Raw genomic sequence first — 27,079 nt, 5'->3', positions numbered from 1 at the left:
GCTTATATTGAAACTAATTTTGATCTCTTCAAGTGGCAACTGAATAAACAATATAGACACTTAATGTTACACCTGTTTTCCATACTGTACAGATCAATGTGCGGGATGAGATCAGTACAATCAGTTCGATACAACATGTATGGCTAAACTGAAACCAACACGACTATAATACGTTTTAATTTGAACGTAACCAAAGGAGTGAATTTGTTTTTGTATTTGAGAAGTTATTAAAGTTGCAACATGAATTTGTGTTCATCGAGAATGGTGTTCCTGTGGACACTCCTTACAGCACTCTTGCTGACTGGATGGTGCATTTTTGCCTTTTTGAAACTTCCGCAGATTATTAGGTCACAAGTACACAAGGTACATAGAAATCTGACTTCTTAAATCTTGGTAGATTTTTGCATTTTAATCGCTTTTAAATATTTATTTTATGATTGGATCGAGTGAGAGCGGCAGAATTGCATGCTAATCTATTCTGGAACTTAACTAACGCTCTTATTCTCAGATAAAATCTTTCTGAGCTTAAGAAAATACTGAAATTTACCTTTTTCTTATACAGGGTATTTCTAAAAATGTGAGCAATATCTCAGAAATGAAACAGATTTTTATCAAAACATTATGCTTATGATTATAAATCGTTTTCCAAAAATACCCTTACGGAAATACAGTTCTTCAAATTTTGATAGCAAAAATGCTATTTTTTAAGTAACTTTTTTTCCAGTTGATAAAATTTAATAAATTTTGGGTCACTCGTGTATTGTGTCAATAAGATAGAACCTAATACTTCTTTCTACATATTCAGGGAGGTGGAGGGGAGGTCTCCACCTCATATCCTCAACTTCTTTATCCCTAAACTTTTAAGGTCTTCAGTTTTTTAACCGTTAGGTAGTGTATTAGGTTTTCGGTGTACCTAAGAAAAAGAAAGATGCTCTCAATTGATGTACGTAAAATGAGCCATTTTTTAGAAAAACTCCGTTTGATCAAAGGGCGAATTTTATAAAAATAATGGAATTTTGCGTGTATTTTTTACTTTATCATTTAGATACGAAAATAAACATTTTTGTGTTTGTTAATTGTTAAAAATGGATTTATTACTTTGAAATAAATTTATTAAATTTCATCAATTTCATCAAAAAAGTTACTTAGAAAATAACATCTTCGCTATCAAATTTTGAAAAGCTATGTTTCCATAAGGGTAAGTTGTTGGAAAACAATTTATAAGCATAAGTACAATTTTTTGACGAGAACTTTTCATTTCCGGAATTTTTAGAAACACCTTGTATAGTTCTGGACGATGTCTTATAGACTGTAGCCACTCAAGCTTTTGTCAAATAGTTAAAACTCTACAATGAGCTTCATATTGAAAGCAAATGGGCCTTATATTACGAAAGCAGCTCGTCTGAGGAATCTGGCATGTAGATAGGGATAATACGTTTAACAGGCAATTAAATAGGAAAAGTTACTGGTAATACGAATTATCTGCGGCATTTTTCGAGAGAATGAAGGCAATCACCTTTTTATTATTGTAGGACTTTTCTCAGTTAGAGTCTGGAGTTTTCTAATTATAGTCCGGATGAATTTTTGTTAAGGGATATATTTGCAATACTTATAGGATAACACTGATGACTAAAGCGGTTTCACAAACTGTAGATCGTGTCTCAATTTGCCACGATAAGAAGAGACGTCTTCCCAACTTTTCGCATTTCTGGCCGTTCTTACCTTCCGATCGCGTCTCGATGTGGTCTCCCTATTTCCTTTTTCCGTTGCTTTTTGCGTTCCCCATTTCGCAAAAGACCACTCGTCAACAAAAGCAAAACTTAAAAATAATATTTACAAGCTATATACAGGGTGGTTTAAAACGACTAACGGATTTCACATTATTGTTCGCCTAGACTGGCTGACTAAAATCGGTTAAGCTTGTAGCAAATGGTCCAATGGCTCCTATGGAGAATATAGAATATGTAAAAGTCATTTTCAGCCATAAAGTCTAGTGAAAGCATTAAAATGCAAAAAGTGTATATCTAAGCAAATCCAAGAAAAAAACGAGTGAAATATTAAATATAAAGAAATTCCCTTAATTGTAAATTTGTATAACTTGGCAACATAACCCTGGAGGTTGATATAAACTCCCTCTCCTAATTTAAAATATCAACCCTCTAGAACTTCAAATGACGAATATTCCCTTACAACTCCATGTATTTTACATATCACATATGGACATTTATGGGAACTCCCCTGTAACAACTTATAACAAATTTACAAACAACTAACATACTCGAAATGATTCCAAGTCGGTTTATAAGTGGTTGCAGCTGATCCCGGAAATATGCAGGGTGATTCATAAAACAATGGAGGATGTTGTGTGTATGCCCTTTTGAGGACCTGAAAACAGGTGGATTTATCATAAGATTTTATTTTTCCGAAATATTGTTCTCAGAAAATGTCTTAAAGAATGCGAAAAAACTTTCTATTTCAGCAATGCCTTAACACAAAACAATTAACTTTTGAAAATTTATTTATATTATTCACATCTTTAGTTGATAGAAATTTGATGTACCTGGTAACTCAAATTTGGGTGGTTTAGAGGTGAGTGACTCTTAAAATTTTATTGTTTTTTAAACCTTATTTTAATTTACAATTAAATTTTGTAGAAAATTCTATTTTACACTTTTTTACATTATTGTCAATTTTTCGATCTTTCACCTTTTTCTGAGAAATCTACAATTTTGTGATAAAGGTCAAATTCGGCATCATTTGTGGTAAGTTTGTTTGAATTCCGTTTACTTTGAATACCCAGTCAATTAGTTTTTGTCAAATATTACAAAACGGAAGCGTCCTATAGACTGGACAGGAACATTATTGATGCCGTATTGAATTTGGGTGCTATAGATACCCGGTCCATTAGTTTTTGTGGGAACATGGGAATATAATCAGAATATAGGCACAGTATCAGAGATATCAGTTGTGGCAAATTTAGTTGAATTCAGGTCAGTCGAAATATCCAGTTGATTGGGCGTAGTGAATTATTGCAAGAGGCAAGTATCCTTTATACTCAACATGAGAAATTCAGAATTTATCAGTATTTGTATCATATGAGAGCCATTATTTGTTTCAAGTTTGGTTGAATTTGAATCATGTTAGATACTTTGTCAATCGGTTTTTGTGAAATGTGGCAAGAGGTGTAATGTGTAAAGAGGTAAAGTGTCCTTTAGACTAGACATGGGAAGTTCAGAATTTATTAATATATGCACCGTAACAGGGGTATCATTTCTTTCGGGTTTTCGATGTGTATTTTCTTTTCATTCAAAAAAATAAAAATGAATTACTACTCAATACTCATATCTTTGCCACTAGTGAACTTGGCCACTTGTGTATTAAGATTCTTTATTCTTATCACACTTTATAAGAGCATTCAATGTAACAAATTTTATTTCAGCTGTTTTGGCAGTTCGGAAATGAAAAAATATATATATTTTTCAACTTTATCACACCTTAATAAGTTAAAAATTAGGAAAATTAGGACCTATGTCTATATAAGTAGCCCACCGTAAAACATACTTCCCTGACTATTGCCGAAGTTCTGATGATAAAACGTGGGATATCCTATATGTATATTGAAATTGCATCTCAAAATCGTCCTAGACTGACCTTAACTCTCTGTACAAGATTTTAATCAAACAAAGAAATAAGTTTTATTACTTCCAGTCAGATACAGATTTCCGTAGTTTATCCAACAAGTATTTCTTCTCTTGCCGAAATTATCAATCTTTCATGACTGTATTTATAAGCCACGCCTGTTTGGTTTCGTTTGGTTTTTCATGTCTTATTGGTATCGCATCTTAAAATTTTACATTTACATGAAAATTAGTTTAGTAATGTGCGACTAAAAGTACAAACGGATAAGTCTCAGCGTTTTTTCGAAACGACTACACACGATTTTTTTGGTACATTGTATACACTACCGCTCATGGGAGTATGGACATTTGACGAAAAGTATACTTAAAAACTTTCAAGTAACAAAAGTATTTAGTAAGGAATATATTATTATATAATGCGTAAAAGAAAACGAAAATGAACAAGAATAGAAGAAAAAATTAACTTAAATGTTAAACTTTTATTTCGTCAAAAAAACCACCTTTTTTATTTATTACTGCTTTTACGACCTTAAGCATTCTTTCAATTAATTTTCTTAACTTATAATACTGTAAATTTCTCCAGGCCTCTTGAAGAAAACTCCACAAATTCTGTTTAGACGTGGGACGCTCCTTTCTTATTATTCGGTAGTATTATTCCATAGCAACTCAATGGGATTGAGATCTGAAGTCTGCGCTGGCCGTATCATCATTTTAAGCGTTCTTTGGTCTTCTTGATGTGTTAAATAGTTGTTGCAAAGTTTTGAAGAATATTTAAGATCGTTGTCTTACATCATTTCAAAACCCTGTCCGATTAATCGCAGCTCAAATGGTATGGCGTTTTCTGTTAAAATTTGTTTATAATCTTCTTTTCTCATAATGCCTTCAATTTTTACTAAACCTCCAACACTAATCAAAGAGAAATAACCCCATACTAAAACAGCCACCTCTGTGCTTGACAGTCGGTACAATGCAATCTGGGAGAATTTTTCCAGTCTTAGATCGACGTACGAAAATTTTTCGTTTCTGATTGAAAATTTGAAAGTTGGATTCGTCGATCCATAATACATTTTGCCACTGTTCAATTGTATAGAAACGATACTTTTTTGCCCATTGAAGCCGTTTAACCCTATTACCACGCCGTAACAGTGGTTTTTTGGTCGCAATCTGATCATGAAGATCACCCTCTTGTGGGCGTCGCTTTATGGTGCTAACTGATATTGGTTTATCATTAACCGACATTAACCCGATTAAACTCGGCAGCAATATCCGGATTGGTCAATTTTCTATTTCGTTTACTGTCAGTCTAATGAACTGATCTTGCGCATTGGATGTTATTCGCAATGATCCAGTGCAATAACGATCCTTAAGACTTCCCGCCTCTATGTACCGTTGTAAAGATTTAGTTAAAGAGAAGAATTACTGTTGAAACACAAACTTTTTATTTTTGGTAATATTACGTACTGATAAGTTTTCATGGTGTAAAGTGAGAATAGCTGAACGCATTTTTATGAAGAGGGGCTTACCACGAGCCATTTATGACAACAATTTAAAGTAAAGATGTTAAAAAAGCCGCAATGAACAGTACAAGATCAACTGTTGTTGGCTTTGGGGAGCTAATTTATTTAATTCCAAGCTATAATACAGAAAAACGACTAACAATTCAAGAACACTCCACTGTACTGTATCGTACTCCTTTGAAACCCGTTGAAAAGAGAGCATGTGCTACTTCCCAGCGACCTTTTATAGTCCGTGGCCGTGTTTTCTAGAGGAGCCTGACCCTTCTCAAATTCGCCGGACAATGAGGGAAGATTCACGTACCATCTAGGCGGTGGTGGGGAGAGAGAGCTAGAGTGGCGCGAGTACAGTGAGCGAGAGAGCACGAGACTCACATCCAGTAACAGTCCCAACAACTGTCAAATTAACGAGTAAATGTAAACAAATATCTGTGTAACCATGGATACAGACAAAAAACAAAAGAATTCGAAGTGTTATATGACGGTTTGAAAATGTCAAAGCATTAAAACTTCTTTCCTTATTTTTTTGACATAACAAGTATTTATAAGAAATAAACTAAAAGTGGCTGATTATTGTAATTCAAAACAATATTGTCTAAGAAAATGGTACAGAGTTATATTAAATCAAATTTAATATGAAAAACGTAATTATTTATTGCATAATGGAGTTTTAAGCAGATGTCCATACTTCCATGAGCGGTAGTGTATGTCGGAGATTTATTAGTTCTTAAGTTTTGCAAATGCGACATTAGAAGAGACAATAAGATGAGGGACAGGCTGATAGAGCCTTCTTAAGAAAAAGCATTGTCGAGCGAGGTCACTAATATTGTTTGGTCCAAATTTGGCGCGTGTACGTGGTTGGGTCGATTCACCCCTTTCGATACGATAACCGTGAACTACGTAGATCGTGGACTGGATTGATCGATTATGAAGGACCACCCTGAGTTCGCAGTCCCAGAGACACTGTTTTCGCGTATAAGAGAAACTAAACCTTCTTAACTTAACAAAGGTTTATTGGTAACATTAACAACTATACAATATCGAGAGATGCGTTATTTAAAGAATGTTGACGAGAAGAATCTAGCGCGCACGAGTCCGTGATGAAGTAGCTAGAAAAAAGAGCCTCTTCAGTTTCGCACCCTCCTTAAGTACTGATACGGAGGTGTAACACCCATAGACGTACTCCCGATAAGGCCCCATTATCGGCTTCTAGGCTACCTTGTCGCGTCAAAGCGTAGCACTTAGAGGCATGGTCGCTGGACTTTTATTGGAGCCCAGCCATTGTATTCGTTTGGCGATACCTTTAATTTAGATTCGCAATTTTAGTCCGACAAAGAATAGTGCTGGAAATCCCAATCATAAAATAACTTCCCTCAGCCGAAGATGGGTGTTAAGCGCTGGGAATTCCAACAGTATTACCCAATGGCTGGGGTTGTCCATGGGCGTAACATCAGTTTCTTAAACTCACTTTGAACATTTAAACTAATAAATAATATAACTATAATCCATGATATAACAATACGTCGCAAGCCCTAACAAATATCACGACGCTCCTAAGTGACCATGTGTTCTAATTATTTGGGTAACATTAAACTGTCGGTTCCTTTGTAATAGGGACTAGCAGGTACTTTTCCCACGGTTCTGAAGGACTCACCAGAACTGGAAAAGTTAAGATAACAGGGAAAAAGAACAGGCAGTTAATCGATTGATGGGCAGAAGAGCGGTCGCGGGGTAATGAATTCGCTAGTCAATCTTTTCATTTTTTTGCTATCCAAAAAAATACCTTTTCTCAAACGTGGAAAACGTGTCCGACACTATTACAACATATACATATTAAGTGCAAGTCGTGTGAAGTAGACTGAATATTACATCTCTGTAGTGCGTTATTACTCTTTTCAAAAATATTTTTTTTAATATTTTTTATATACATATGTTTATACCATATACCATAGAAGGTGTTTCATTTAAAGTGACACAATGGATTTTCTCCGAAATTAAATTTAATGCAAAAAAAAGCTTCCAACAAAAATTGCTTGTTATGAAAAGGAATGTCTAACGCACATAAGCAAATTTTTACTCCAGATTATTTAAAGGACATTTCAAGGCCAACTTTGTTTTTTTAAACGGAACACTCTTTTTTAGTAAATTTGCAAAAAGTTTAAAAAATTAATTACTTTTGCTAGAAAAGTTTTTTCAAAAATTTCTCGTTTTTTAGATATCAACCAAAATTGAAGTGACACATAAAATAACACATAATTTAAATTAGGAAAAAAGTTATTAATGGAAAATAAAAATTCACAGGTTCTAAAAATTAACTCAAAGTAATAATAAAAATTATTTTCAAACATATCAGTCGATCAAAAAAGTCATGTTTTCATTACAACATACTCTTATTTATTTATTTTTTTTTTATATTGAATTCATTTATAAATTTCAAAGAAACCTGTAAGACGACGCTAATTATTTATCGTTCAACTAAAGTTATTGATTTAAAAGTGAAAAATGGACAATTTTTCTAAAGAGAACAAAATTCATACGTTGTTAACTTATGGAGAAAGTTGTGAAAACGGTTCTGAACGTTATCGGATTTATGCGCAAAGACTTCCTGAGAAAAGAACACCTAGTCGTCAAACGTTTCATAGAATAATCAAGAAATTTCTTTAAAACAGTAACGTGGAGATAAGTAAAAAAACCTGCGCAAGAACTACCATCAATGAAAACAATTAAATAGATCCAGTGAACTGTCTACTTAAATCACCTGACTTAACCCTAAAGAAAAAAGTCTAATGGGGTCATCTTAAAATAAAAGGGTACGTTCAAGTTCCAATAATTCCGGATGATATGAAAAACTGCATCAGAACAGCTTATGAAGCAATCACTGAAGAAATTATTGAAAATGTTTCAAGATCGTTTACCTTGAGAATTGAAAAATGTTTCGATGCGGAAGATTAACATTATGAGCATTTATTCGACTGATAAGTGTTTAAAAATAATTTTTACTATGGTTTTGGGTTAATGTTTAGAATCTGTGAATTTTTATTTTCCATGAATACAGTTTTTTTCGTAATTTAAGTTATGTGTTATTTTAAATATGCCACTTCAATTTTTGTTGATATCTGAAAAACAAGAAGTTTTATAAAAAACTTTTCTAGTAAAAAATACTTAATTTTTTAAACCCTTTGCGAATCTACCAAAAAAAAGAGCGTTCCATTTGAAAAACAAAGTTGGCTTTGAAATGTCCTTTAAATGACCTACAGTAAAAATTTGCTTATGCGCAATGGACATCCTCTTTCATAACAAGCAATGTTTATTTAAAATTTTCTTTATTTTAAATTTGTTTTCGGAAATAATTATTTTTATCGCTTTAAATGACACACCATATATTTTTATTTAATATCTATGTTTGCAATATTTTTAATAAAAAAGGGCTGACTTGAATGAAATGGATGTTCAATCCTAATTGAAACGCTCCGTAAACGAGTTTTAAAGATGGTTTCGCGCATGCAAATTCTAAAAAGAATCGAAAATGTCCCCTGTATCGCTACTTCTCACTTTCAATAGCATATTAGTTCTTAACTATAAGTAGATACGTTACCTAACTAAAACGTCCTTTCTTTCAGAACATAGAACTAGTCAATAATACAAAACAATGGGAGAGATTCCTTGAGCTACCATTCCCAATCAACTTCACTATACGACTCTTCCAAGTAACTAACACGGACGATATACTCAAGGGCGCATTGCCGAAGTTGACTGAATCCCACCCCTACACTTACAAGTAAGATTTTCTTACTTTTAAACAGCAGTCACAAAAGATTTTTCTCTATTAGACTCTCTTTAAAGAAAAAGAATTTACATTTTGATGATCCTGATGAAGACAGTGTTACTTACAAAAGAGAATTCATTCTTAAGTTTGACAATTCCGGACCTGCAAATGAAAACGACAAAATCACCATAGTCAATCCCCTTCTCATGGTAAGTAGTTGAGTGTCAATCTGTTCCTGCAGATTTCTGGATAAATAAATAATTTCTTGGCTGTTTTGATTTACAGTCAGCTCTGCAGATTGTCAGCAGCATTGAAAGGTTGCCGTTGGCTGGTTGTCTAGACAGAATATTGGGTCCATCTGAAATGAACAAGACGTTCATTACCAAACCGGTACGGCAACTTTTGTTTGACGGAATTCCATTCGCATTTAGGAATACATCAAACATGGGATTTGCTTGTGAGGTAGTCAGACAGGGGATGATTGAACGAGTTAAAAACGTTCGAGTAATAGAACATGTTAATGACGATCCTGATAACGATTATTTGAGGCTTGCAATATTTAACTATGTAAGTGTAGAATAAGATAGAGCTAGATGTATCGTCCGTGGTACACAGTTTCATTCTCATTGCATATCTTGTAAGGTGAACACGCTCATCTCCAGTTGCTCCTCCAATAATGTTCATTTCAAACCATGTTCATTTACATCTTCATGATGTTACCGATCAATTTTATCTATCTATTTCGTTTATAGAAAACGGAAAATTACCTAAAAGATTCACCAGATGGCCTCTACACGATAAACCGTGGAATCAAAGACATGACAGAATTGGGAAACATTATGAGATGGAATGGCGCATCCTCATTATCTACATATGGAACTAAAGAGTCCACCAATAATAATACGTGTCATAGTCTCAGAGGGACTGACTCCACCATTTATCGGCCCATGGTCACAAAAGACGACGAAATAATTATTTATAATACTGATATTTGCAGGTAAGTCTGAACTTGAGTATGGGCATACTAGTAGCTACTTCTTGGTGTTCGGAGTAGGGGGGTTCGTTCCTTGATTGGCGCGAGTGACTACCCTCGTGAATATTGTACGTGATTGCGGGATTCGCAGGTAGTAAAACTCGTGAATACTTTGACTGAACGTTTATTGCACCAATTACGTTAGTACAATACGAGATAAAGCATTAAGACAATAAGTGTATGTTTACACCCGGGGTATTACAATAGTTACAAGTCGGAAGCAAGACGCGACAGCGTTGACGGCAATGAGGTACCGATGCGAGAGTGATGTAAAGAGAGAGAATCCTTCAATCCGAAGCTCTTAAGTACTATCCCTAAGAGTCCACCCTCAAAGGCGTATCCCTGATTAGAAGGGCAGTTGTCGGCTTCTTGGCAATCTATCACGTTAACGCGTAACGTCTCGTTGAATAGCCGATGGGAGCTTTATTGGTGATGCCAATTGAACGGTGTGTTAATTAGACCTAAGTTCTGGGTCTGACAAAGATTACCGTCGAGATTCTTGATCTTGAAGCAAGCTACATCTGGGGATAGCGGGCACAAATGGTTGGGAATTCCGATCATAAACCTCCCTGATCTGCGAGTAACGGAAAACTCCAGTTGTTGCCAAAAAGAATACCCCCTATCACGATATACATAGGCGTAACATCAGGGCGGATAATACGTCGATACATACTACATTTAACTTAATCAATAGACTTAACACTTGGGTTAATATTATTCATATTTTGGTGCCAAAAAAGGCCAGGATTACATAGTTATACAATCTCCCCCTACCGTGCCATCAAGGTTCTTTCATATCACATTACCTTTTCTCTCAGAAGTTGTAAGTCGATATCTTTTTTTTATCTGATTCCGAGTGTGACAAATTAATGATCCAAAGAAGAGGCCTGTCAAGCATTCGGTCTTCTGCCTTTGTGATAAAAACATTTATAAATAATGATTCATAAAATGCAAAGAAAAACAACGAAAAGATACATTTGAAAATGCTCCTAATAGAGCGAAATTGTCTTCTAAGGCAAAAAGGGTTCAAAATGATCCAGTTGTATATCTAGTCGATTCTGCTTTAATTTAGTAATTTGAGAGTACAATGTGGTTTTTGATGATATTTGATATTATCGTCCCCTGTCTGTCTTTTAACATCTGAAGCATTTCTAGCAGTTTTTCAGTCATTTTATCTTGTGCAATAAGTGCGATATTGTCAGCGTATTGTCATATACAGAGATTACCAGCTCAAATGGAAACACAGGGTTGTGCAAGTGGGGGACTGCATAAGGTTTAATACGCTTCCAACAAAAACCAACGAAATGCCATGAAGGCAATGAAATGGAAATTAATACAACATCAAAATGAAGACGTTGTCGAACTAACTCCGCCCACTTCGTTGGTCTTTGTCAAAGCCGCATTAAGCCTTGTGTGGTTTTTCTCCCACTTGCGCGATCCTTATTTTTCCATTCGAACAGATAAAAACATTGCCGTCAATTCGCATTTCTCGCCTCTTTTCTGAAAATAAGTAATATACAAATATCATATACCAATATAGTGGCATATTTCGTATACACGGTTATTCGCCCAACTCTATCATTAAAAGTTTACCAGGATCTAAAAATAATACAAATGTGAAATTGTGGAATTACACTAACTTCGGGGTGTACTATTTTTTAAAAATATTTTCAACTTACTGTACCTTCCGGTTTAACTGGAAATAACTGTCACCTCGTTTATTTCAAATGGGGTCCCCAGTATATTATTTTATTTTTAGGTTCTACGTAATATTTAAAATACATTTTCTATATAATATTCTATACTTAATCCTTACCGTTTTTGAGATATTTGACCTTGAATTAAAAACATGCCTCTGTAAAGGCCAATATTAAAATTGCGTATTTCCGCAATTATTAAAGACATCATCTTCACATTTTGCAGAATGTTAATACATACTCTTAAGTTTACACTTTTGCTATTTACATGGCTTAGTATTTTTACAGGGCATCCAAAATTCAGCTCCTAACAAACAAATTTTTTAAGTCGCAGAAGTCTATTTTTTTAATGCGACACCCTATAACTTTAAGCAGTATCAAGAAGAATATAATTCTCTATCGAATTGTATGAGGGTTACCTACATACATATCTATTTCAAACCATTGTCGAAATAATTAAGTTTTATATGAAACTAGCAGTACACATTCATTTTGGTAAATTTTCACTCTTCACGTAGTTGGCCATCATTGAGTCTGTGTGACTGCAATAAACTGTTAAAGAGCCAACCTAGCTGTTGACTTAAATGTAACACTTTAAAGAAATAGGTAGCAACTTAGTCGATAATGGGTTCCGAGTCTACTTGAGGGCCATCAGTTTTGGATACTTAAGAACTGAGTGAAGAGGCTAGGGGGTTATTCTCATTACTTGTGAATTGATTGCATTTTGATTTTTTGCATTTCCCGATTTTCTCATTTTATTCAAATCGTCTTTTTCTCGTATTGTTTGTCAGGGAAAGTTAGTTAAATTACTAGTGTTGTGTAGTTGCTCGATGTTTACTTTGTCTTAATTATACTAGTATACAAGGTGGCCCATCGGGAACAACTATTAGACATTTTGGGAAAGCTATGGATAGCAAACTTATGAAAGTTTAGTGGTTTGATAAAAATCTTGGGGCACCTCATTTAAAATATTTTCAACGACGGCACACTTCTGGTTGTACCGAAAATCAATACTTACTTGTTTATTTGAAATGGAACATCCTATATATTATTGAATTTTTGGTTTCTACGTTCAATTTTAATACAAATTTATTAATACGTTGGCTGTCTTAGAATTAATAGTTTTCAAGAAATATGCAATTGAGCGTTGAAAGTAACAGATGCAGATATCTGCAAAATTGCAAACTGGTAACAAACGGAAAAATATTTTGTAACTCTTTTTTGTCACAATACTGTAAAAGGTCGATATTTTAATATGTTGCCAAGCTTTGTGTAATATTTTCTATATTGTTCACAGAACTAAAGCCAACCTAGACATTAAAAAATGGTCAAAACTTAAAAATTTTAAACGGAAACCTATTATTATCTTGATGTGTTATGAAACTACGCCTAAAAAACTTATCTTCACATTTAGTTATCTAAAATTAAGTTGCATAGTTTTTGAGTAATTTCGTTTTATAAGTTGATGAAAGTACAGTACATTCTTAAATCTAAGATATAATGCGAATATGATAAACATATTTACGGAAAATGGAAATACCAGCAAAATGCTATCGTTATGTGACATAAGACATACACATTTAAATAAAAAAGTTAGTTATATAAAACCAATTAGTTATAACATTATAACTTAGAATTAGGAATGTACTATCCCTGCTTCAACTTATAAAACAAAATTACGCAAAAAATATGCTACTTTACTATAGGTAATTAAATATAAAGATAAGTTCTTTTTAGGCATAGTTTCATAATACAGGGAGATCATTTAAATTTCATATTTAGTCAGCTGTGAAGTTTGTTGAAGAAATGAACGTATGTCGATAAAACTAAATTAAGTAACATAACCTCAATTGGCTCCTTCATTAAAAATTAATTTTAATGTCATTTTACGGCATATGATCAAACTACGACCTGCTTTTTGTCGTGTATTTATCTTGTGTAAAATCCCACAGCTGCCTAGATATAAAATTTAAATAATCACTCGGTATTACGTAATCCAGGGTGTTATCACTATAGTGGAGCAAACCACCATTCATGTTTATTCATATTATTATGTTTTATAGTAGTGGTATTGTGTCAGTAATTCGTTTTTAATATTGATATAAAATAAAAATCAATTTTTATTACTCCAAAATAATTATTCAAATTCATTATATTCTTAAATACAAATTCGACGTCCAAACCGTTTTGGACAATCTCATAGTACATCAAAATAATAATAGGGTTCCATTTGAAATTTTTTTATTTTGACCATTTATTGATGTTCAAGTTAACTCTATTTTTGTGGACACCCTATAGAAAATATTAGGCAAAGCTTGACAGTATGCTAAAGTATGGCCCTTCTATAGTATTGTGTCCAAAAAGTTACAAAATACCTTTCAGTTTGTTAACAACTTGCAATTCTGCAGACATCTGCATCAGTCACTTTCAACGTTATTATCTCGGAAACTGTTAATCCTACGAAAGGCAACATCAATAAACTTGTATTTGACCGTAAAATCCAAAAATCCAATAATATATAGGGTGTTCCGTTTCAACTAAGCAAGCATCTCACTTTCGGCAAAACCGGAAGTGCGACGTCATTGAAAATGTTTTAAATGAGGTCACCCTATGGTTCTTACCAAACCACTAAACTTTTGTAACTTTGCTATTCATAGTTTTCCCAAAACGTTTAATGACGATTCCCAGTAGGACACCTTGTATATCGATATTGTTTCAAGTCAGCTAGTAGTGTACTCTATAAACCTTTGTTAAAGTTAAACGGGTTGTCGTTTAATTTTGACCAGAAAACAGTGTCTCTGAAACTGTGATTTCGTAGTGATCCAAACGTGATCATCCAGTACATGATTATCTCGAGTCTACAGGTGGATCCAACAAGCCGGATCAACCAAACCACATTTGAGCCTTCGTTTTAGACCAAACAATTTTATTTTTGAAATTGCATTTTTATTATTTTTATTAGTAATACAGGGGAAGCCTAAAATTGCATTCTGATACGCCTTGTTCTGTGGGACACCGGGTCTTGTACTTAGTAAATAATTTGAATAAAAGTAAGAAATTTAAAATTATAAGTATACATGGCAATTAAAAGGATATTTTTAAATTACCCTCTTAATTCTTAATAGCAAAGTTTAGAATAGTAAACGGTAAGGAATGTATGATCACAACAAAAACCCATATTAATTAAAACTTGACATATATATATATATATATATATATATATATATATTTATATTAAACCAGAAATAAACACAAACCAGGAATACAAATAAAAGTGTAATTCACACTTGTACAAATAAGATATGATAGTGATCCATTATAAATCTATAAGATAACAAAAATTTCAAATACAATAACAAAATTGGTGCTTCAATAATTAGTAAGGTTCTTAAACTTAAAAACCATTGCCAGAGTTCAATGTGAAGTCCAATTTGTCTTATGAAACAATCTAGAAAAATATTTTATATGCTAATTTTAGATTTTCACAAATTCACAAATAAATCAAAAACATGTGCATACATATGCAAACAAAAATGATGCAATATGTAGAGGGCATCAAAAAGTTCTCGTTCAAGAAGATTATGGAAACATTTGTATGTCATATCTTAAATCATTATTTCCACAAAGATAATGCCAGTCTTAGCCACAACATGCAAGCAGTAAACAAAATTTGTCTCATAGTCATCGTGGCCAGGAACTTTTTAATACTCCCAATACTTACTTTCTTGTTACCAATACTTCTCTAATGATTTGACTAAATCTTTTGGATTAGTGCTGGGACCGTGACGTTCCACTGGTTGGCCATTTTTATCAATTATGAATTTTGTAAAGTTCCATTTAATGAAGCTTCCTAAGGTACCCCCTTGTTTGTGCTTTAGATACTTGAACAAAGGATGGGCATCATTACCATTTACATTTATTTTACCAAACATATCAAATTTAACATTTTTCTTAGCAACAAACTCGCAAATTTCCTCATTGGTGCCAGATTCTTGGTCCCCAAATTGATTACAGGGGAATGCTGCAATTAATAAAAAATAGAACATTAAGTAATATCCTCAAAACCACCAGATTTAATTTCATCACAAGTGAATTCTCAGATGATTCATTTGCTTAAAATGTAAAATAAATGGAGCTGAGTAGACAGGTTACTAATGATTACTTGCATAAATGACTCAAGTAATTTTTCAAAGAAAAAAACTTTATAATTGCTTTCTAAATTCTTATCTTAGTTCAAAAGTTAACAAAATTGATTTGGAGTATTTAAAGTACATTCTAATTTAATTATATCGTAATCATGTAGGAATAATATTTAAAAATATCTTACCTAAGATGCACAATCCTTTGGTTTCATGGTATTGATCATAAATCTCCACAAGTTCTGCATAGTTACTCTTCGTATAGCCACACCGTGAAGCTACATTTACGATGATGCAAACGTGCCCTTTGTACTTTTCCAGGGACACTTCTTCTCCTTTTATATCCTTTACTGTAAATTCATAGATTGCTTTCGCTTCTTTGTAGTTTTGGGGATTTGACATGGGGAGCGATGCAGCAGCAGCGGACGTCATGGCTCGAATTGATTTAAACGTACTCGTTACCAGTCGGGCAGTAGGTATAAACATTCGGAATAACAATAATAAGAAATAATTGATAATTAGTTTCCACGAAACGCAGATTCGTTTTGAGTTTGTTTACATTTGTGACATTTGCCGTCGTTAACATCAGCTATTAAAAGTAGGCATGTGTTTAGCTAGTATTTGTGACGGGAAATAACATTTGAACTTTGGACGAAAAAACTGGCAGTAACCGTACTGCTCGCTCGCAAGTTTTTTCGAGATTCTTCGAGATTTTTTCTGAGAAAAAATTCGTTACTGAGGTCGCAAATAACAGGACCACCGTCAGAAGCGTCTCGAGAGCCTACTTCAGGTACCAATGAAAAGAAGCCACCAAAAAATTATATTTCGTATTATAGCAACACTCAGGCTCCACTCCATCAAAATTAAAAAAATAATATATTGAAAAGTAATTAATGTGTTCACATTAAAATAAACGCCAGTGTGTCATGCATTCAAATGGGAGTTGCTTTCATTTGAAAGTAAGCATCGCTCGGGCATTCACTGTCCAAAAGATCCGATCCACTATTCTTCGGCAGTTTAAGGATCTCGTCAGTTCCTCCTAAAAGACTTATAAATAAGGAAGTCGTAAATATCTTACATATAGAGTTATGGGGTATTGCCTAAAAGGTCGTAAATAGATGAAATTTGAGGGCACACCTGTGAATTCGATTCTTAGGTAAAATATTCAGGTATTATTGTATCACGATTAATTTTATTCGTTTTAGATATACATGACGTTTTTGAAAATACTTCCATTTGCACATGGCGCCATATCTAGGTTATTATTCAAGATAAAACAAAAGTTCAAATAGCATTTTTTGAGATATTTTGAATTACAATTAAGTGGCGTGCTCGAAATTCTTCTATGGAGAGTGGCTTTAAGTTCTATATAAAGTTTGTTTTTTTAGATGGAATATCCTCATATATTATTAGATATTTTGAATTGTCTTGTCGATAGCTTTTAAAAAAGTGAAGTTTTTTCCATTATTTATTTTATTTATTATGGGTAACTCACGTGATATAGAAGAAAATGAGTGGCGCTCTTGAATTCAACACAATAAAAACTTCTAGATGCCATTTTCATTTTTCTGAAAACTGAAAGGATAACAGAGTTCCAAAAAATGACAAATTTCAAAACCATCCTATATATCGAATAAGTTAGCTGTGAAATGGTAAAAATGAAAAAGGACTCGAGAGTATGCCGTCATATTTCATCTGGGTGTTACCGTTTTGCCTATCTCCACGTAAATCAAATTCATCGATAAGGTGCCACACTGTACATACAATTTGTTCTAAAAGGTGTACACGTTGCCCATACATGAAATAAGTCACATGATTTTTAATATGGAATACCGTGCAATATAAGTGCGGTGATATGTAATTTGTACGAGACCTTTAAGCGTAAAAATAATAGGCGTAACGTAACTGTTACCTACTTGATATCTACATATCCTTAATTTGTACGTTCTAAAATTTAACCTCGAAAATATCGTTCTTTCATTTCTCGTTTGCCGTTGGCGGTTTTAATATTACAGTTCTACAAACGACAAAACTGTTTTTTATAACAAATTAAACGAATCAATGAATTCAGTCTTCCCGCATTGACTCGCTTTGAAAGTTTGAAATCTTCATAAAACATAATGCCTCCTAAAAAGAAACCTACACAGACTGAAGAAAAACCGGTGAAAAAAGCAATTCTGGAACGAGAATCTGTTAGAAATTCAGAACAATCAACTAGAACTTTACGTCCACGAAAAGAAGTTTTACCCACTTCAGTTGAAACAGTTAAAAATGAGGCTATGACCAAAAAAGCACCCAAACGTAAAGCAGATTCCAAGAACAAAAAAGCACCTACAAAACTTACAGATCCTGGTGAAGATGAGGTTGAAAGCATTGATATTGACCAAGAAATACAGGATGATGAGGAAATTTCCCAAGATATTAAAAGTAAAAAATTAGCATCCAACCGTATTAAAACCCAATCTGAGTCTACAATGAATGAACCTGCTAATAAAAAAGCACCAACTAAGGCCAAAAGGAAGAAACCAACTGTAAAACATACAGATCCTGATGAAGATGATGGCGAAAGCAACAATGATCATTTCACTCCAGAATTTGAAGATGACAGTGAACCTTCCCAAGGAACTGAAAATAAGAAGTCAGCACCCAAACAAAAAGCCAAGACTGAGTCTAATATGAATGAACCTGCAAATAAAAAAACTGATACTAGGGCCCAAAGAAAGAAACCAGCTGCAAAATTTACAGAGCAACCTAGCAATGAAAACTCAAATAAAGTTGAAGATAGATCAGAAGCTCAAGATAAAGAAGCACAAAGTGAGATTGATGAGCAAGATGAAGATACAAATATGCTTCCAGCCGAAGGAGTAGACGATGTGCATGAGATGAGTGTTAAAAAAGATTCAGGAGCATCCTCCATATATGACTTTAAAGTTACCACAATCCAAGGTGAACAAGTACCTTTAAGTCAGTATAAAGGCCATGTCTGCATTATTGTTAATGTAGCTTCAAAATGTGGCCATACAGCTTCTAACTATAAACAACTAGTAGAGCTTTACAACAAGTATTCTGAAGCCAAAGGGCTTAAGATCCTTGCATTTCCATGTAATCAGTTCGGTGAACAAGAGCCTGGGGACTGTGATCAGATTTGTAAGTTTGCAAAGAAGAAGAATGTTAATTTTGATATGTTTGAAAAGATTCATGTTAATGGTAAGAATGCACATCCACTGTGGAACTATTTAACCAGTCAAAAGCCTGGTCCCAAAGGATCAAAAATTGATTGGAATTTTACCAAGTTTTTGATAAATAAGGAAGGTATGGTTGTCGAACGTTTTAAACCAACTGTTAAGCCTTTAGCATTGTTACCTGAGCTTGAAAAGCTATGGTAGTCTTGCATTATTACGTTTATATTCATTTCTTAGTTTTTATTTCTTAAAGGTATTCATACATTTTTTGTTCTTTATGTTGTTTATGAGTATAATACACTTTATGTCACTTATTTGGTTTTATAAAAGAATAGGTATACTGAACTGTTATGTTTGCGCAAAATACCTTGTTTAAGTAAAGTAAGTTGAGTTCTGCAACTGTATTTGTTAGTGATTACAGAGGTGACCATCTAATTTAAAACAGCTGTTTTTTTTTTTGGTTTGAAGTTATTTTGATAAGCTTTCATTCAACGTTATATGTCCGGCCGTTAAAAGTAAACTGCCCTCTTTAATTAAAACAGTTTTTTTTTTTTTTGATGCGTTCCACATATTCTACGCCGAAAAATTGTACTTATTACTTGATTTGCTGCATAGTATTTATGCTATATAAACGTTTCATTATAGAAATTATATCTGTACGCTAATGACAACGATTTGACAACAAAGACTATGATATCGATACATACCACTTTATTTTGTCTATGACAATTGTACATTAAGATGCAAATTTTATCATCAATTATATCAAAATTCAAGTACAGTAGAACTCCGGTTATCCGAGGTAACGTGGGTGTACACCCTTCTCGGATAATTCGGATTTATTTTTTATTAATCAAAAAATAAACATCAATACTTTAAACGATTTGTGCGCAGGAGCTGATTTTTCCTGTCGAGATGCCAATGTTTTTAATGAAAGCATTTTATAATTCAGACCAGTTTCGTCACAGTTGTAAATTTGATCACATGTGTACCCACAATCTTCGACTTGCTTTTTAAAGTCCTGCTTAAATTTCTCAACTGATGATACATCAGCAGAAAGTTTTTCTCCATATACAGTCAGTTGTACACCGTACCGTTTTTTCCAGCAATCAAGCCATCCAGAACTGGCAGTAAACTGATCTATCTCGGGGAAGTGCCTACTAATCATTAATGCTTTCTGTTGTAAAATTGGACCTGACAAAGGCATACCTTTTGACTTTTGCTGGTTAAATCACATGAATAAAGCTTCATTAACCTTTTCATAGTCTCCAGTTTTCATTGATTTTCTTCCTGAGGACGAAGAAGTTTGATTTATACACCAGTCTTCTATTTTTGTGCGGTTTCTTTTCCAGTCTCCAACTGTTACCTCATCTACTTCATAATCTCAGGCAACAACTTTAATTGTCTCTCCTGCTTCAATTTTTCTGATGGCTTTTCATTTTTCTTCAATAGGAACGACAATTCTTTTACGTTTGTTTTGCTCCATTATAATACGGCAAACGAAAATTCAAACAAAGCAGTTCGTATTACGCTTAACTATCAAAACTCCAACTAAATGTTTCGTAAAAACGCAATAACGCACTACATTCACGCACAAATTTACACGCTAAAAGAGTTCAAAAACACAAATAAGTAAACCCTTCACACGAGTCAGGGGGATTCTTCGACGGCTCCGACGATTTTAAATGCAAAAAAGATTTTTCTTATAAGGAAAAGTTAAAAAAACGTGTAAGTCTCTGCGGTATAATTTAATATTCAAGAATCGGGAAAAGAATAGATCTCCATACGTTGGAGCCATCCCCCGAATGTCTATGTTTACATTAAAAGAATGAATAAACAACATTCCATTCTTTTTCCCATACTAACGAACCCCCCATAATTTTTCTCACACTTACGTTAAACGAATTTATAACTAACCCCCTTTTCTTGCAGATAATATTAATTAACAGCTTTTTTTCTAATAATAATAAGAAATGTTCACATACATACTATTTTAGAAGCTCGGTTAATACGGAGCATAAACCCGCGCGTATCTTGGATAATTGCGACTCGAATAATCAGTGTTCTACTGTATACTTATGTTTGGACTGACTTTCCATAGACGGAAAGAAAGGAGCAGAAAATCGACAAAAAATTAACTCTATTTAAACATCATAAAATAGAAACGTTAAATAAGTCGTTTAATGGAAAATACTCCAAAAAAAAATGAAGATTTTCATTTTTGCATGGAACGCGCGGCGGTGTGCGCGATGAGCGGCCATAAGACGGTATGCTCGACTTTAACCACGTGATAAATTCAAGATTGCGGGAAAATTTTGGCATTTATCGTTTTACGTGTTATCTTTCCATCCCATCCAATTGTTTATGTGCGTCAAAGATGGAAGGTGTTCTAAAGGCAACGTTATATAAAAGGAAACAGTAAAACGGGGACGCTGTATCGTGCGTACCGTTAAGCGTAGGACTCACTATTAGCTTACGTTTTATAGTTATTTTAATATTTTATCGTCCTGATCTTAATCTGAATTTAGATAGTTTTGCCTGAAGAAATGATTTTCAGCGAAATTAATAATTTCAAAGGTTACTAAATGTACAAAATATTTTCGATCGCTGATGTATAAAAATAAAGCAGTCAGTACAAAAACTGTAACAAAAACATACAGGGTGTCCCAGTTGTTCCTAGCAGGACTTCAACATTCGATAGAAAAACTCGATCCAGGAACAAAACTTCATATGAACATAGGTCTGAAAATGCTTGTTTTTTGAGATACAAGGTGTTAAAAATGTCCAAAAAAAAATCGTTTTTTTGTTATAGCATCTTCGTGTATGGGATTATTTCAATTAAAATTGGTAACATGATATCAACCAATGAGCTGCTTTATTAGATAATAATAATACGTGGTAATAATACGTTTTACGTGCAATCAGTGATGGCGTTGTGGGGTTGCACTACCATGAATTAAGACAAAAAAGTTAGGCAGGACTCCTTAAAATAAAATTGCGTATTTTTCCTAAACCATCAGTTCAACTTCTTCAAAATAGGTCTCTTGATTCTTTTTCGTATCTCTCTCTGTTACAGAAGAAATTGGTATTTTAGTTAACAAATACAGCCATATGACAAAACTAATTTATTAATAAAAAATACTTAAAGCAGTTGTTAGATATTAGATACTTAAAGTAAATGTTCAAAATAAGAACCATTTTGCTCAACACACCATTCACATCTTCGTCTAATGGATTTCCTAGCACCATCTAGGTGGCACACTAGTATTTCTGCACATGCGTTTGTAATTCGCTGGATAAGTTCGTTTCTGGTTGCTACAGGAGTAGCATAGACCTTTTCTTTCAAGTATCTAATGTAATGTAATTAAATATCTAGTACTATTGTAATAAAACTAATAAAAGAAACTTGAAGAGGCTGAACTACTTGTTTAGAACAAATACGCAATTTTATTCCAAACAGTCTCACCTATGTTTTCTGTCTTAACTCATGGTGGTGCAACCCCACAACACCACCACTGGTTGCATGTAAAATGTATTATTATAACCTAATAAAGCAGTTCATTGATTGATATCATGTTATCAATTTTAATTGAAATAATTCCAAAAATGAAGACGTGAAAACAAAAAAAAAAACGATTTTTTTTACATTTTTAACACTCCGTGTCTCAAAAAAACAAGCACTTTTGGACCTATGTTTATTTGAAGTTTTTTTTCTTGAATCAAGTTTTTCTATTGAATATTAAAATCCTACTAGAAACAACTGGGATACCCTGTATAAGTCCAACTGCAGATCGTTGTTGGACTATGGATACATATTGAGAGCAAATGCAAAGGACAAACTAAACAGTACAACGAAGAACAGAACAGATTGTACTACAACTTATTACAAAGATAAGGAATCCTGACAATCCGCTACACTATCTTGTCCAAACGCATACACACGACAAGAATAACTGAAGAAGTGCAACAAATTTAAGATAGAAAGACAATCGTCACAACTGAAACTTTCTTTACCTTACAAGGCAAACAAGACAATCTCATTTCCTTTTCCCTTTAACCACTCTATGGGAGCATTTTCAAATGTAATTTTACTTGAATGATAGATTTTTCTGCAAAAATTTCAATTTTTACCTGTAATAAAGTTATGAAAGAAGGATTCATGGGAGATTCCTACATACATTCTACATTTTGGATCAAATGAAAATATTTTGTATTCTTCAGAGATTCCTACCCTCCTTTGTGATGTTTCCAATAATTTTGCTATGGCCGTTTGATGGACCTCTCTTTGGGGATGATTTAGAGAAACCAACGGTTATTCTCTATGAATTTTTATAGAGAGGGCCATATTAAGAAACATTATTTTTTAAAAACACTTTATTTAAAGCTTTGGAAGGGATCTTATATTGTGTATATGTTATACAGGGTTATTCACGTCATGCTACACGAAACATTGCGACTAAAGTATTCAATATTTTGATTTTTGTTTGCGTTGGATAGAACTCAAATAGAGATACATTTTAAAACTATTTTCCTTTTATACGGGGGGTTGCAGATAAGTGAAAAATATCAGTTATGTTTTTTTTTTTAATGGAACACCCAATATATTATTAAAATTTTAGATTCCTTGAGAAGAATAAATGTAAGTTTGATTAAGATTTACCTACCCTAAACTTTAAGGATTTTAAAATAATTGAGATTTTGTAAAAATGTAGTGCAAATTTAAAAACTTTACCTTAAAGGAAGTTTATACCGGAATAAGCTAAAATTCATATCAAACCTCAGGTATCAGGCATATTTTATGTTATAGTCATGAAAATTTAGATATCTTATACAGTGTGTCCAAAAAAATAGTTGAAAAATGTATTTACTTTGAAGAATATTAACTTGCTTAATTTAAATGGAACACCCTATATTTGATTACTTGGAGTAACAGACAGAAATATTACCAATCGAAAACTATTATACTCTCCTTTACCTAAATGTATAAGTTTTCTTTGAAAATTTTGATTTAAAAAAAGTAGAAAATCGTATTATTTTTTGTATCAGTTACCATAGTTATATCTAAAATGCCAATATAAAGTCATGTCTATACGTTCTTATTTAGAATAATTTTTAATTTATATTTTTAATACTATTTGCGTAACTTATAAGACAAAGGATGGTATTTATGTTTTCGAAGTATAAACTTTCTTTAAAGCAGAGTTTTTAAATTTGCACTACATTTTAACAAAATCTCAATTATTTCAAAATCCTTGAGGTTTAGGGTAGGAAAATCTTAATCAAACTTACATTTATTCTTCTCAAGGAATCTAAAACGTTAATAATATATTGGGTGTTCCATTAAAAAAAAACATAACTTTGATATTTTTCACTTATCTGCAACCTCCCGTATAAAAGGAAAATAGTTTTAAAATGTATCTCTATTTGAGTTCTATACAACGCAAAAAAAAATCAAAATATTAAATACTTTAGTCGCAATATTTCATGTAACATGACGTGAATAATTCTATATATACAGGATGTATCAGAATCGTTCTGCCAACTGCGTACTGTAGGCTCTTGTGTGAAAATAAGGTATAAAGTTTATATAAACAAATGTATGTACAATTGACCATCAGTTTCGAGATACAGGGTGTTAAAAATAGTTTTTATTTTTTAACTTCCAAACGGCTTGAAATTTTTTAACCAAATTTCGTACATTTATTTAGCATATCGGTAGGTATAATTAAAAAATGATTAACTTCAACCATTCGCCAGCGGCGGAGATATCGGTATCATGTTTCCTTTTTAGTTATAAAAAATTGTAACACTGACTATAATATTTCGTTTAACGTGGTCGGTCATGTGTGCCAATGTGTTTAGCAAATTTGTTGTCTCTTCTTAGTTGGTTGTATTTTAAGTAGTTTAGTTATAAATTTTTTTCCTTGATTAAGTGTATTTTTATAAGTCAAGTAAAGAAGTTTTTAATTTGAAAATGATAATGACAATAAACTGAACACCGTATGCAATTACAATGCGATCAAAACATTACAGTGGCTCTGCTATGTGTATTACACATTTGAAAAATAAACATTTGTGTTTTTTGATTTCTTAAGTAAAGGTATACATTATTGTCATTATTATTTGCAGCTTTTATAACTAAACTACTTGAAATACAATAAACTAAGAGAAGGCAAAAAAATTGCTAAATACATTGGCGCACATGATGGACTACTTTAAACGAAATGTTATACTGAGTGTTACAATTTTTTATAACTAAAAAGGAAACATGACACCCATATCTCCACCATTGGTGAATGGGTGAAACTGATAATTTTTTGAATTATACCTACCTATATGCTAAACAAATATACGGAATTAGGTTAAAAAATTTTAAATCGTTTGAAAGTTAAAAAAAAAACTATTTATTAAAGGCCAATCGGACATTTGTTTATGTAAACTTTATACCTTATTTCGGTCACACGAACCTACAGTTAGTAGTTGGCAGAACGATTCTGATGCACCCTGTATATGAAAGTTTCAAATAATTTGTTTTTTTTTATTTATATATATATTTATTTTTATTTAATATGTTTTCTATTATAGAACAGTCAGTTTGACGTTCGTAAGTTCCACTGAAACATACAACGGAATAAAAGCCTTTAGGTACGAAACGGCGGATAATTTTTTGAGGCCCAGTACCTCTGCAGCAGAGCGTGACTGTTATTGCACTAAGAAAACCAAGGATGATAAGGAAAAGGATAGCTGTTTTCTGGATGGCGTTCTTGATTTCTACCCGTGTGTTGGTTAGTTTTTTAATGAAAAGGAAAATATCTCAAAATAACCTATGTTTTTATTCTTAACAGGTGTCCCTCTACTGCTTTCCCAACCCCATTTCTTGAATGCGGACAAAAAATATTTGTCTGGAGTCACCGGCCTTAGTCCTAACAAACAAAATCACGGGATTCATCTGCTTTTAGAACCTGTAAGCAATTCTAAGTAAATATTTAATAACTGAACTAATTTATGCTACCAATTCTTTGGTCTAGAATACAGGAACTCCCCTGCAGGGAAGAAAAAGAGTACAAGTAAATTCGGTATTCAGAAGTGAACCCTTTTTGTCTTTCTTGACGCCTTCGACAATGCACCATGGAGTAATTCCTATCCTTTGGATAGATGAGGTAAAAAATGTAATTAGATAATTCTGTTTATCCTTACTACTGTATAAATTACTTTTTAGACCGTTGATTTACCACAAAAATACGTGAATGAGCTGAACAACCAGTACTTTAAGATAGTAAAAATAATTACCGGACTGAAATACGGTTTAATAGGGGTGTTTTCTGCTTTATTTGTAGTATGTTTGTTTTTCATCTTCAGAAAGGTGTATTTAAAGAAATAAAAAGTTTAATATTAAGTAGTATCAATGAGTTGTTTGATATAAGCATTCTAACTAAAGTGCGAAATCCCTCTATTACGTTTGCAAACAAATTTCTGGTACGGAAGGTTTGCATATACAAGGTGATTAAAAATTATTATGTAGTAATTTAACAACGTATTTTATGTTTTAAAACATGGCTATATAAACATTGTTTCTAAGACACCAGATGGTAAAGTTGTATGTTAGCTTTTAATCATAGTACCTACAAATTTTAAGATATTTGCTTAGATTGGGATGTATGTAATACTTAGATATACTTGTGAAAACCTACAGAGTAATATTTTTTCTGCAGTAAGGTCTCGTTTACTTTATTTCTTGAAACTTGAAATTTTTACTTCATTTAGAAAAGAATTCTGCTTCTTATGTTGTTTTCGTTTTGCAATTGTTAATTGTAAAATTATGAACACTATATTATACACCAATGTTGTGGAGTATTATGACACGAGCGTCAAATTTATACTCCTAAGCGCGAAACTACGAGATTTTACGTTTATCTATTTAAAAGTTTCTAAATTGATTAGCAATTTTTTTAAGAAATAGTGTCACAGTATAAAACATTTGGGACCATAAACAGAAATTTAAATACGTAGACAACCTATTAATCTTAATACTTAGTATTAGGTAATTAACTAATGGACATGCTTGCTGGATACTTTTTAATATATTTCAAGGAGATTTCACCAGCCAAAA

General features: G+C 32.8%; 3 protein-coding genes across 3 annotated transcripts; 2 read left to right on the top strand and 1 right to left on the bottom strand.

Moving 5' to 3' along the window:
* The first annotated feature begins 95 nt into the window (after nt 1–95).
* On the top strand, nt 96–27,018 carry LOC136414427 (sensory neuron membrane protein 2-like). Its single transcript, XM_066398431.1, has 9 exons — nt 96–363; nt 8,773–8,930; nt 8,983–9,127; nt 9,204–9,485; nt 9,671–9,915; nt 25,555–25,754; nt 25,815–25,933; nt 25,998–26,129; nt 26,189–27,018. Exons 1-9 carry the CDS (start codon nt 241–243, stop codon nt 26,348–26,350), a joined length of 1,566 nt encoding a protein of 521 aa, XP_066254528.1. The 5' UTR covers nt 96–240; the 3' UTR covers nt 26,351–27,018.
* On the bottom strand, nt 14,882–16,351 carry LOC136414430 (uncharacterized). Its single transcript, XM_066398434.1, has 3 exons — nt 15,976–16,351; nt 15,370–15,669; nt 14,882–15,096 (listed from the first exon to the last, which is right to left on the bottom strand). Exons 1-2 carry the CDS (start codon nt 16,271–16,273, stop codon nt 15,377–15,379), a joined length of 591 nt encoding a protein of 196 aa, XP_066254531.1. The 5' UTR covers nt 16,274–16,351; the 3' UTR covers nt 14,882–15,096; nt 15,370–15,376.
* Nucleotides 17,784–19,427, top strand: LOC136414428 (uncharacterized). Its single transcript, XM_066398432.1, has one exon. It carries the CDS (start codon nt 17,908–17,910, stop codon nt 19,171–19,173), a length of 1,266 nt encoding a protein of 421 aa, XP_066254529.1. The 5' UTR covers nt 17,784–17,907; the 3' UTR covers nt 19,174–19,427.
* Nucleotides 27,019–27,079: the final 61 nt, after the last annotated feature.

This window comes from Euwallacea similis, chromosome 17, assembly GCF_039881205.1.
Source record: "Euwallacea similis isolate ESF13 chromosome 17, ESF131.1, whole genome shotgun sequence".
Lineage (NCBI taxonomy): Eukaryota > Metazoa > Arthropoda > Insecta > Coleoptera > Curculionidae > Euwallacea > Euwallacea similis.
This window is presented reverse-complemented; position numbering and strand designations above follow the sequence as displayed.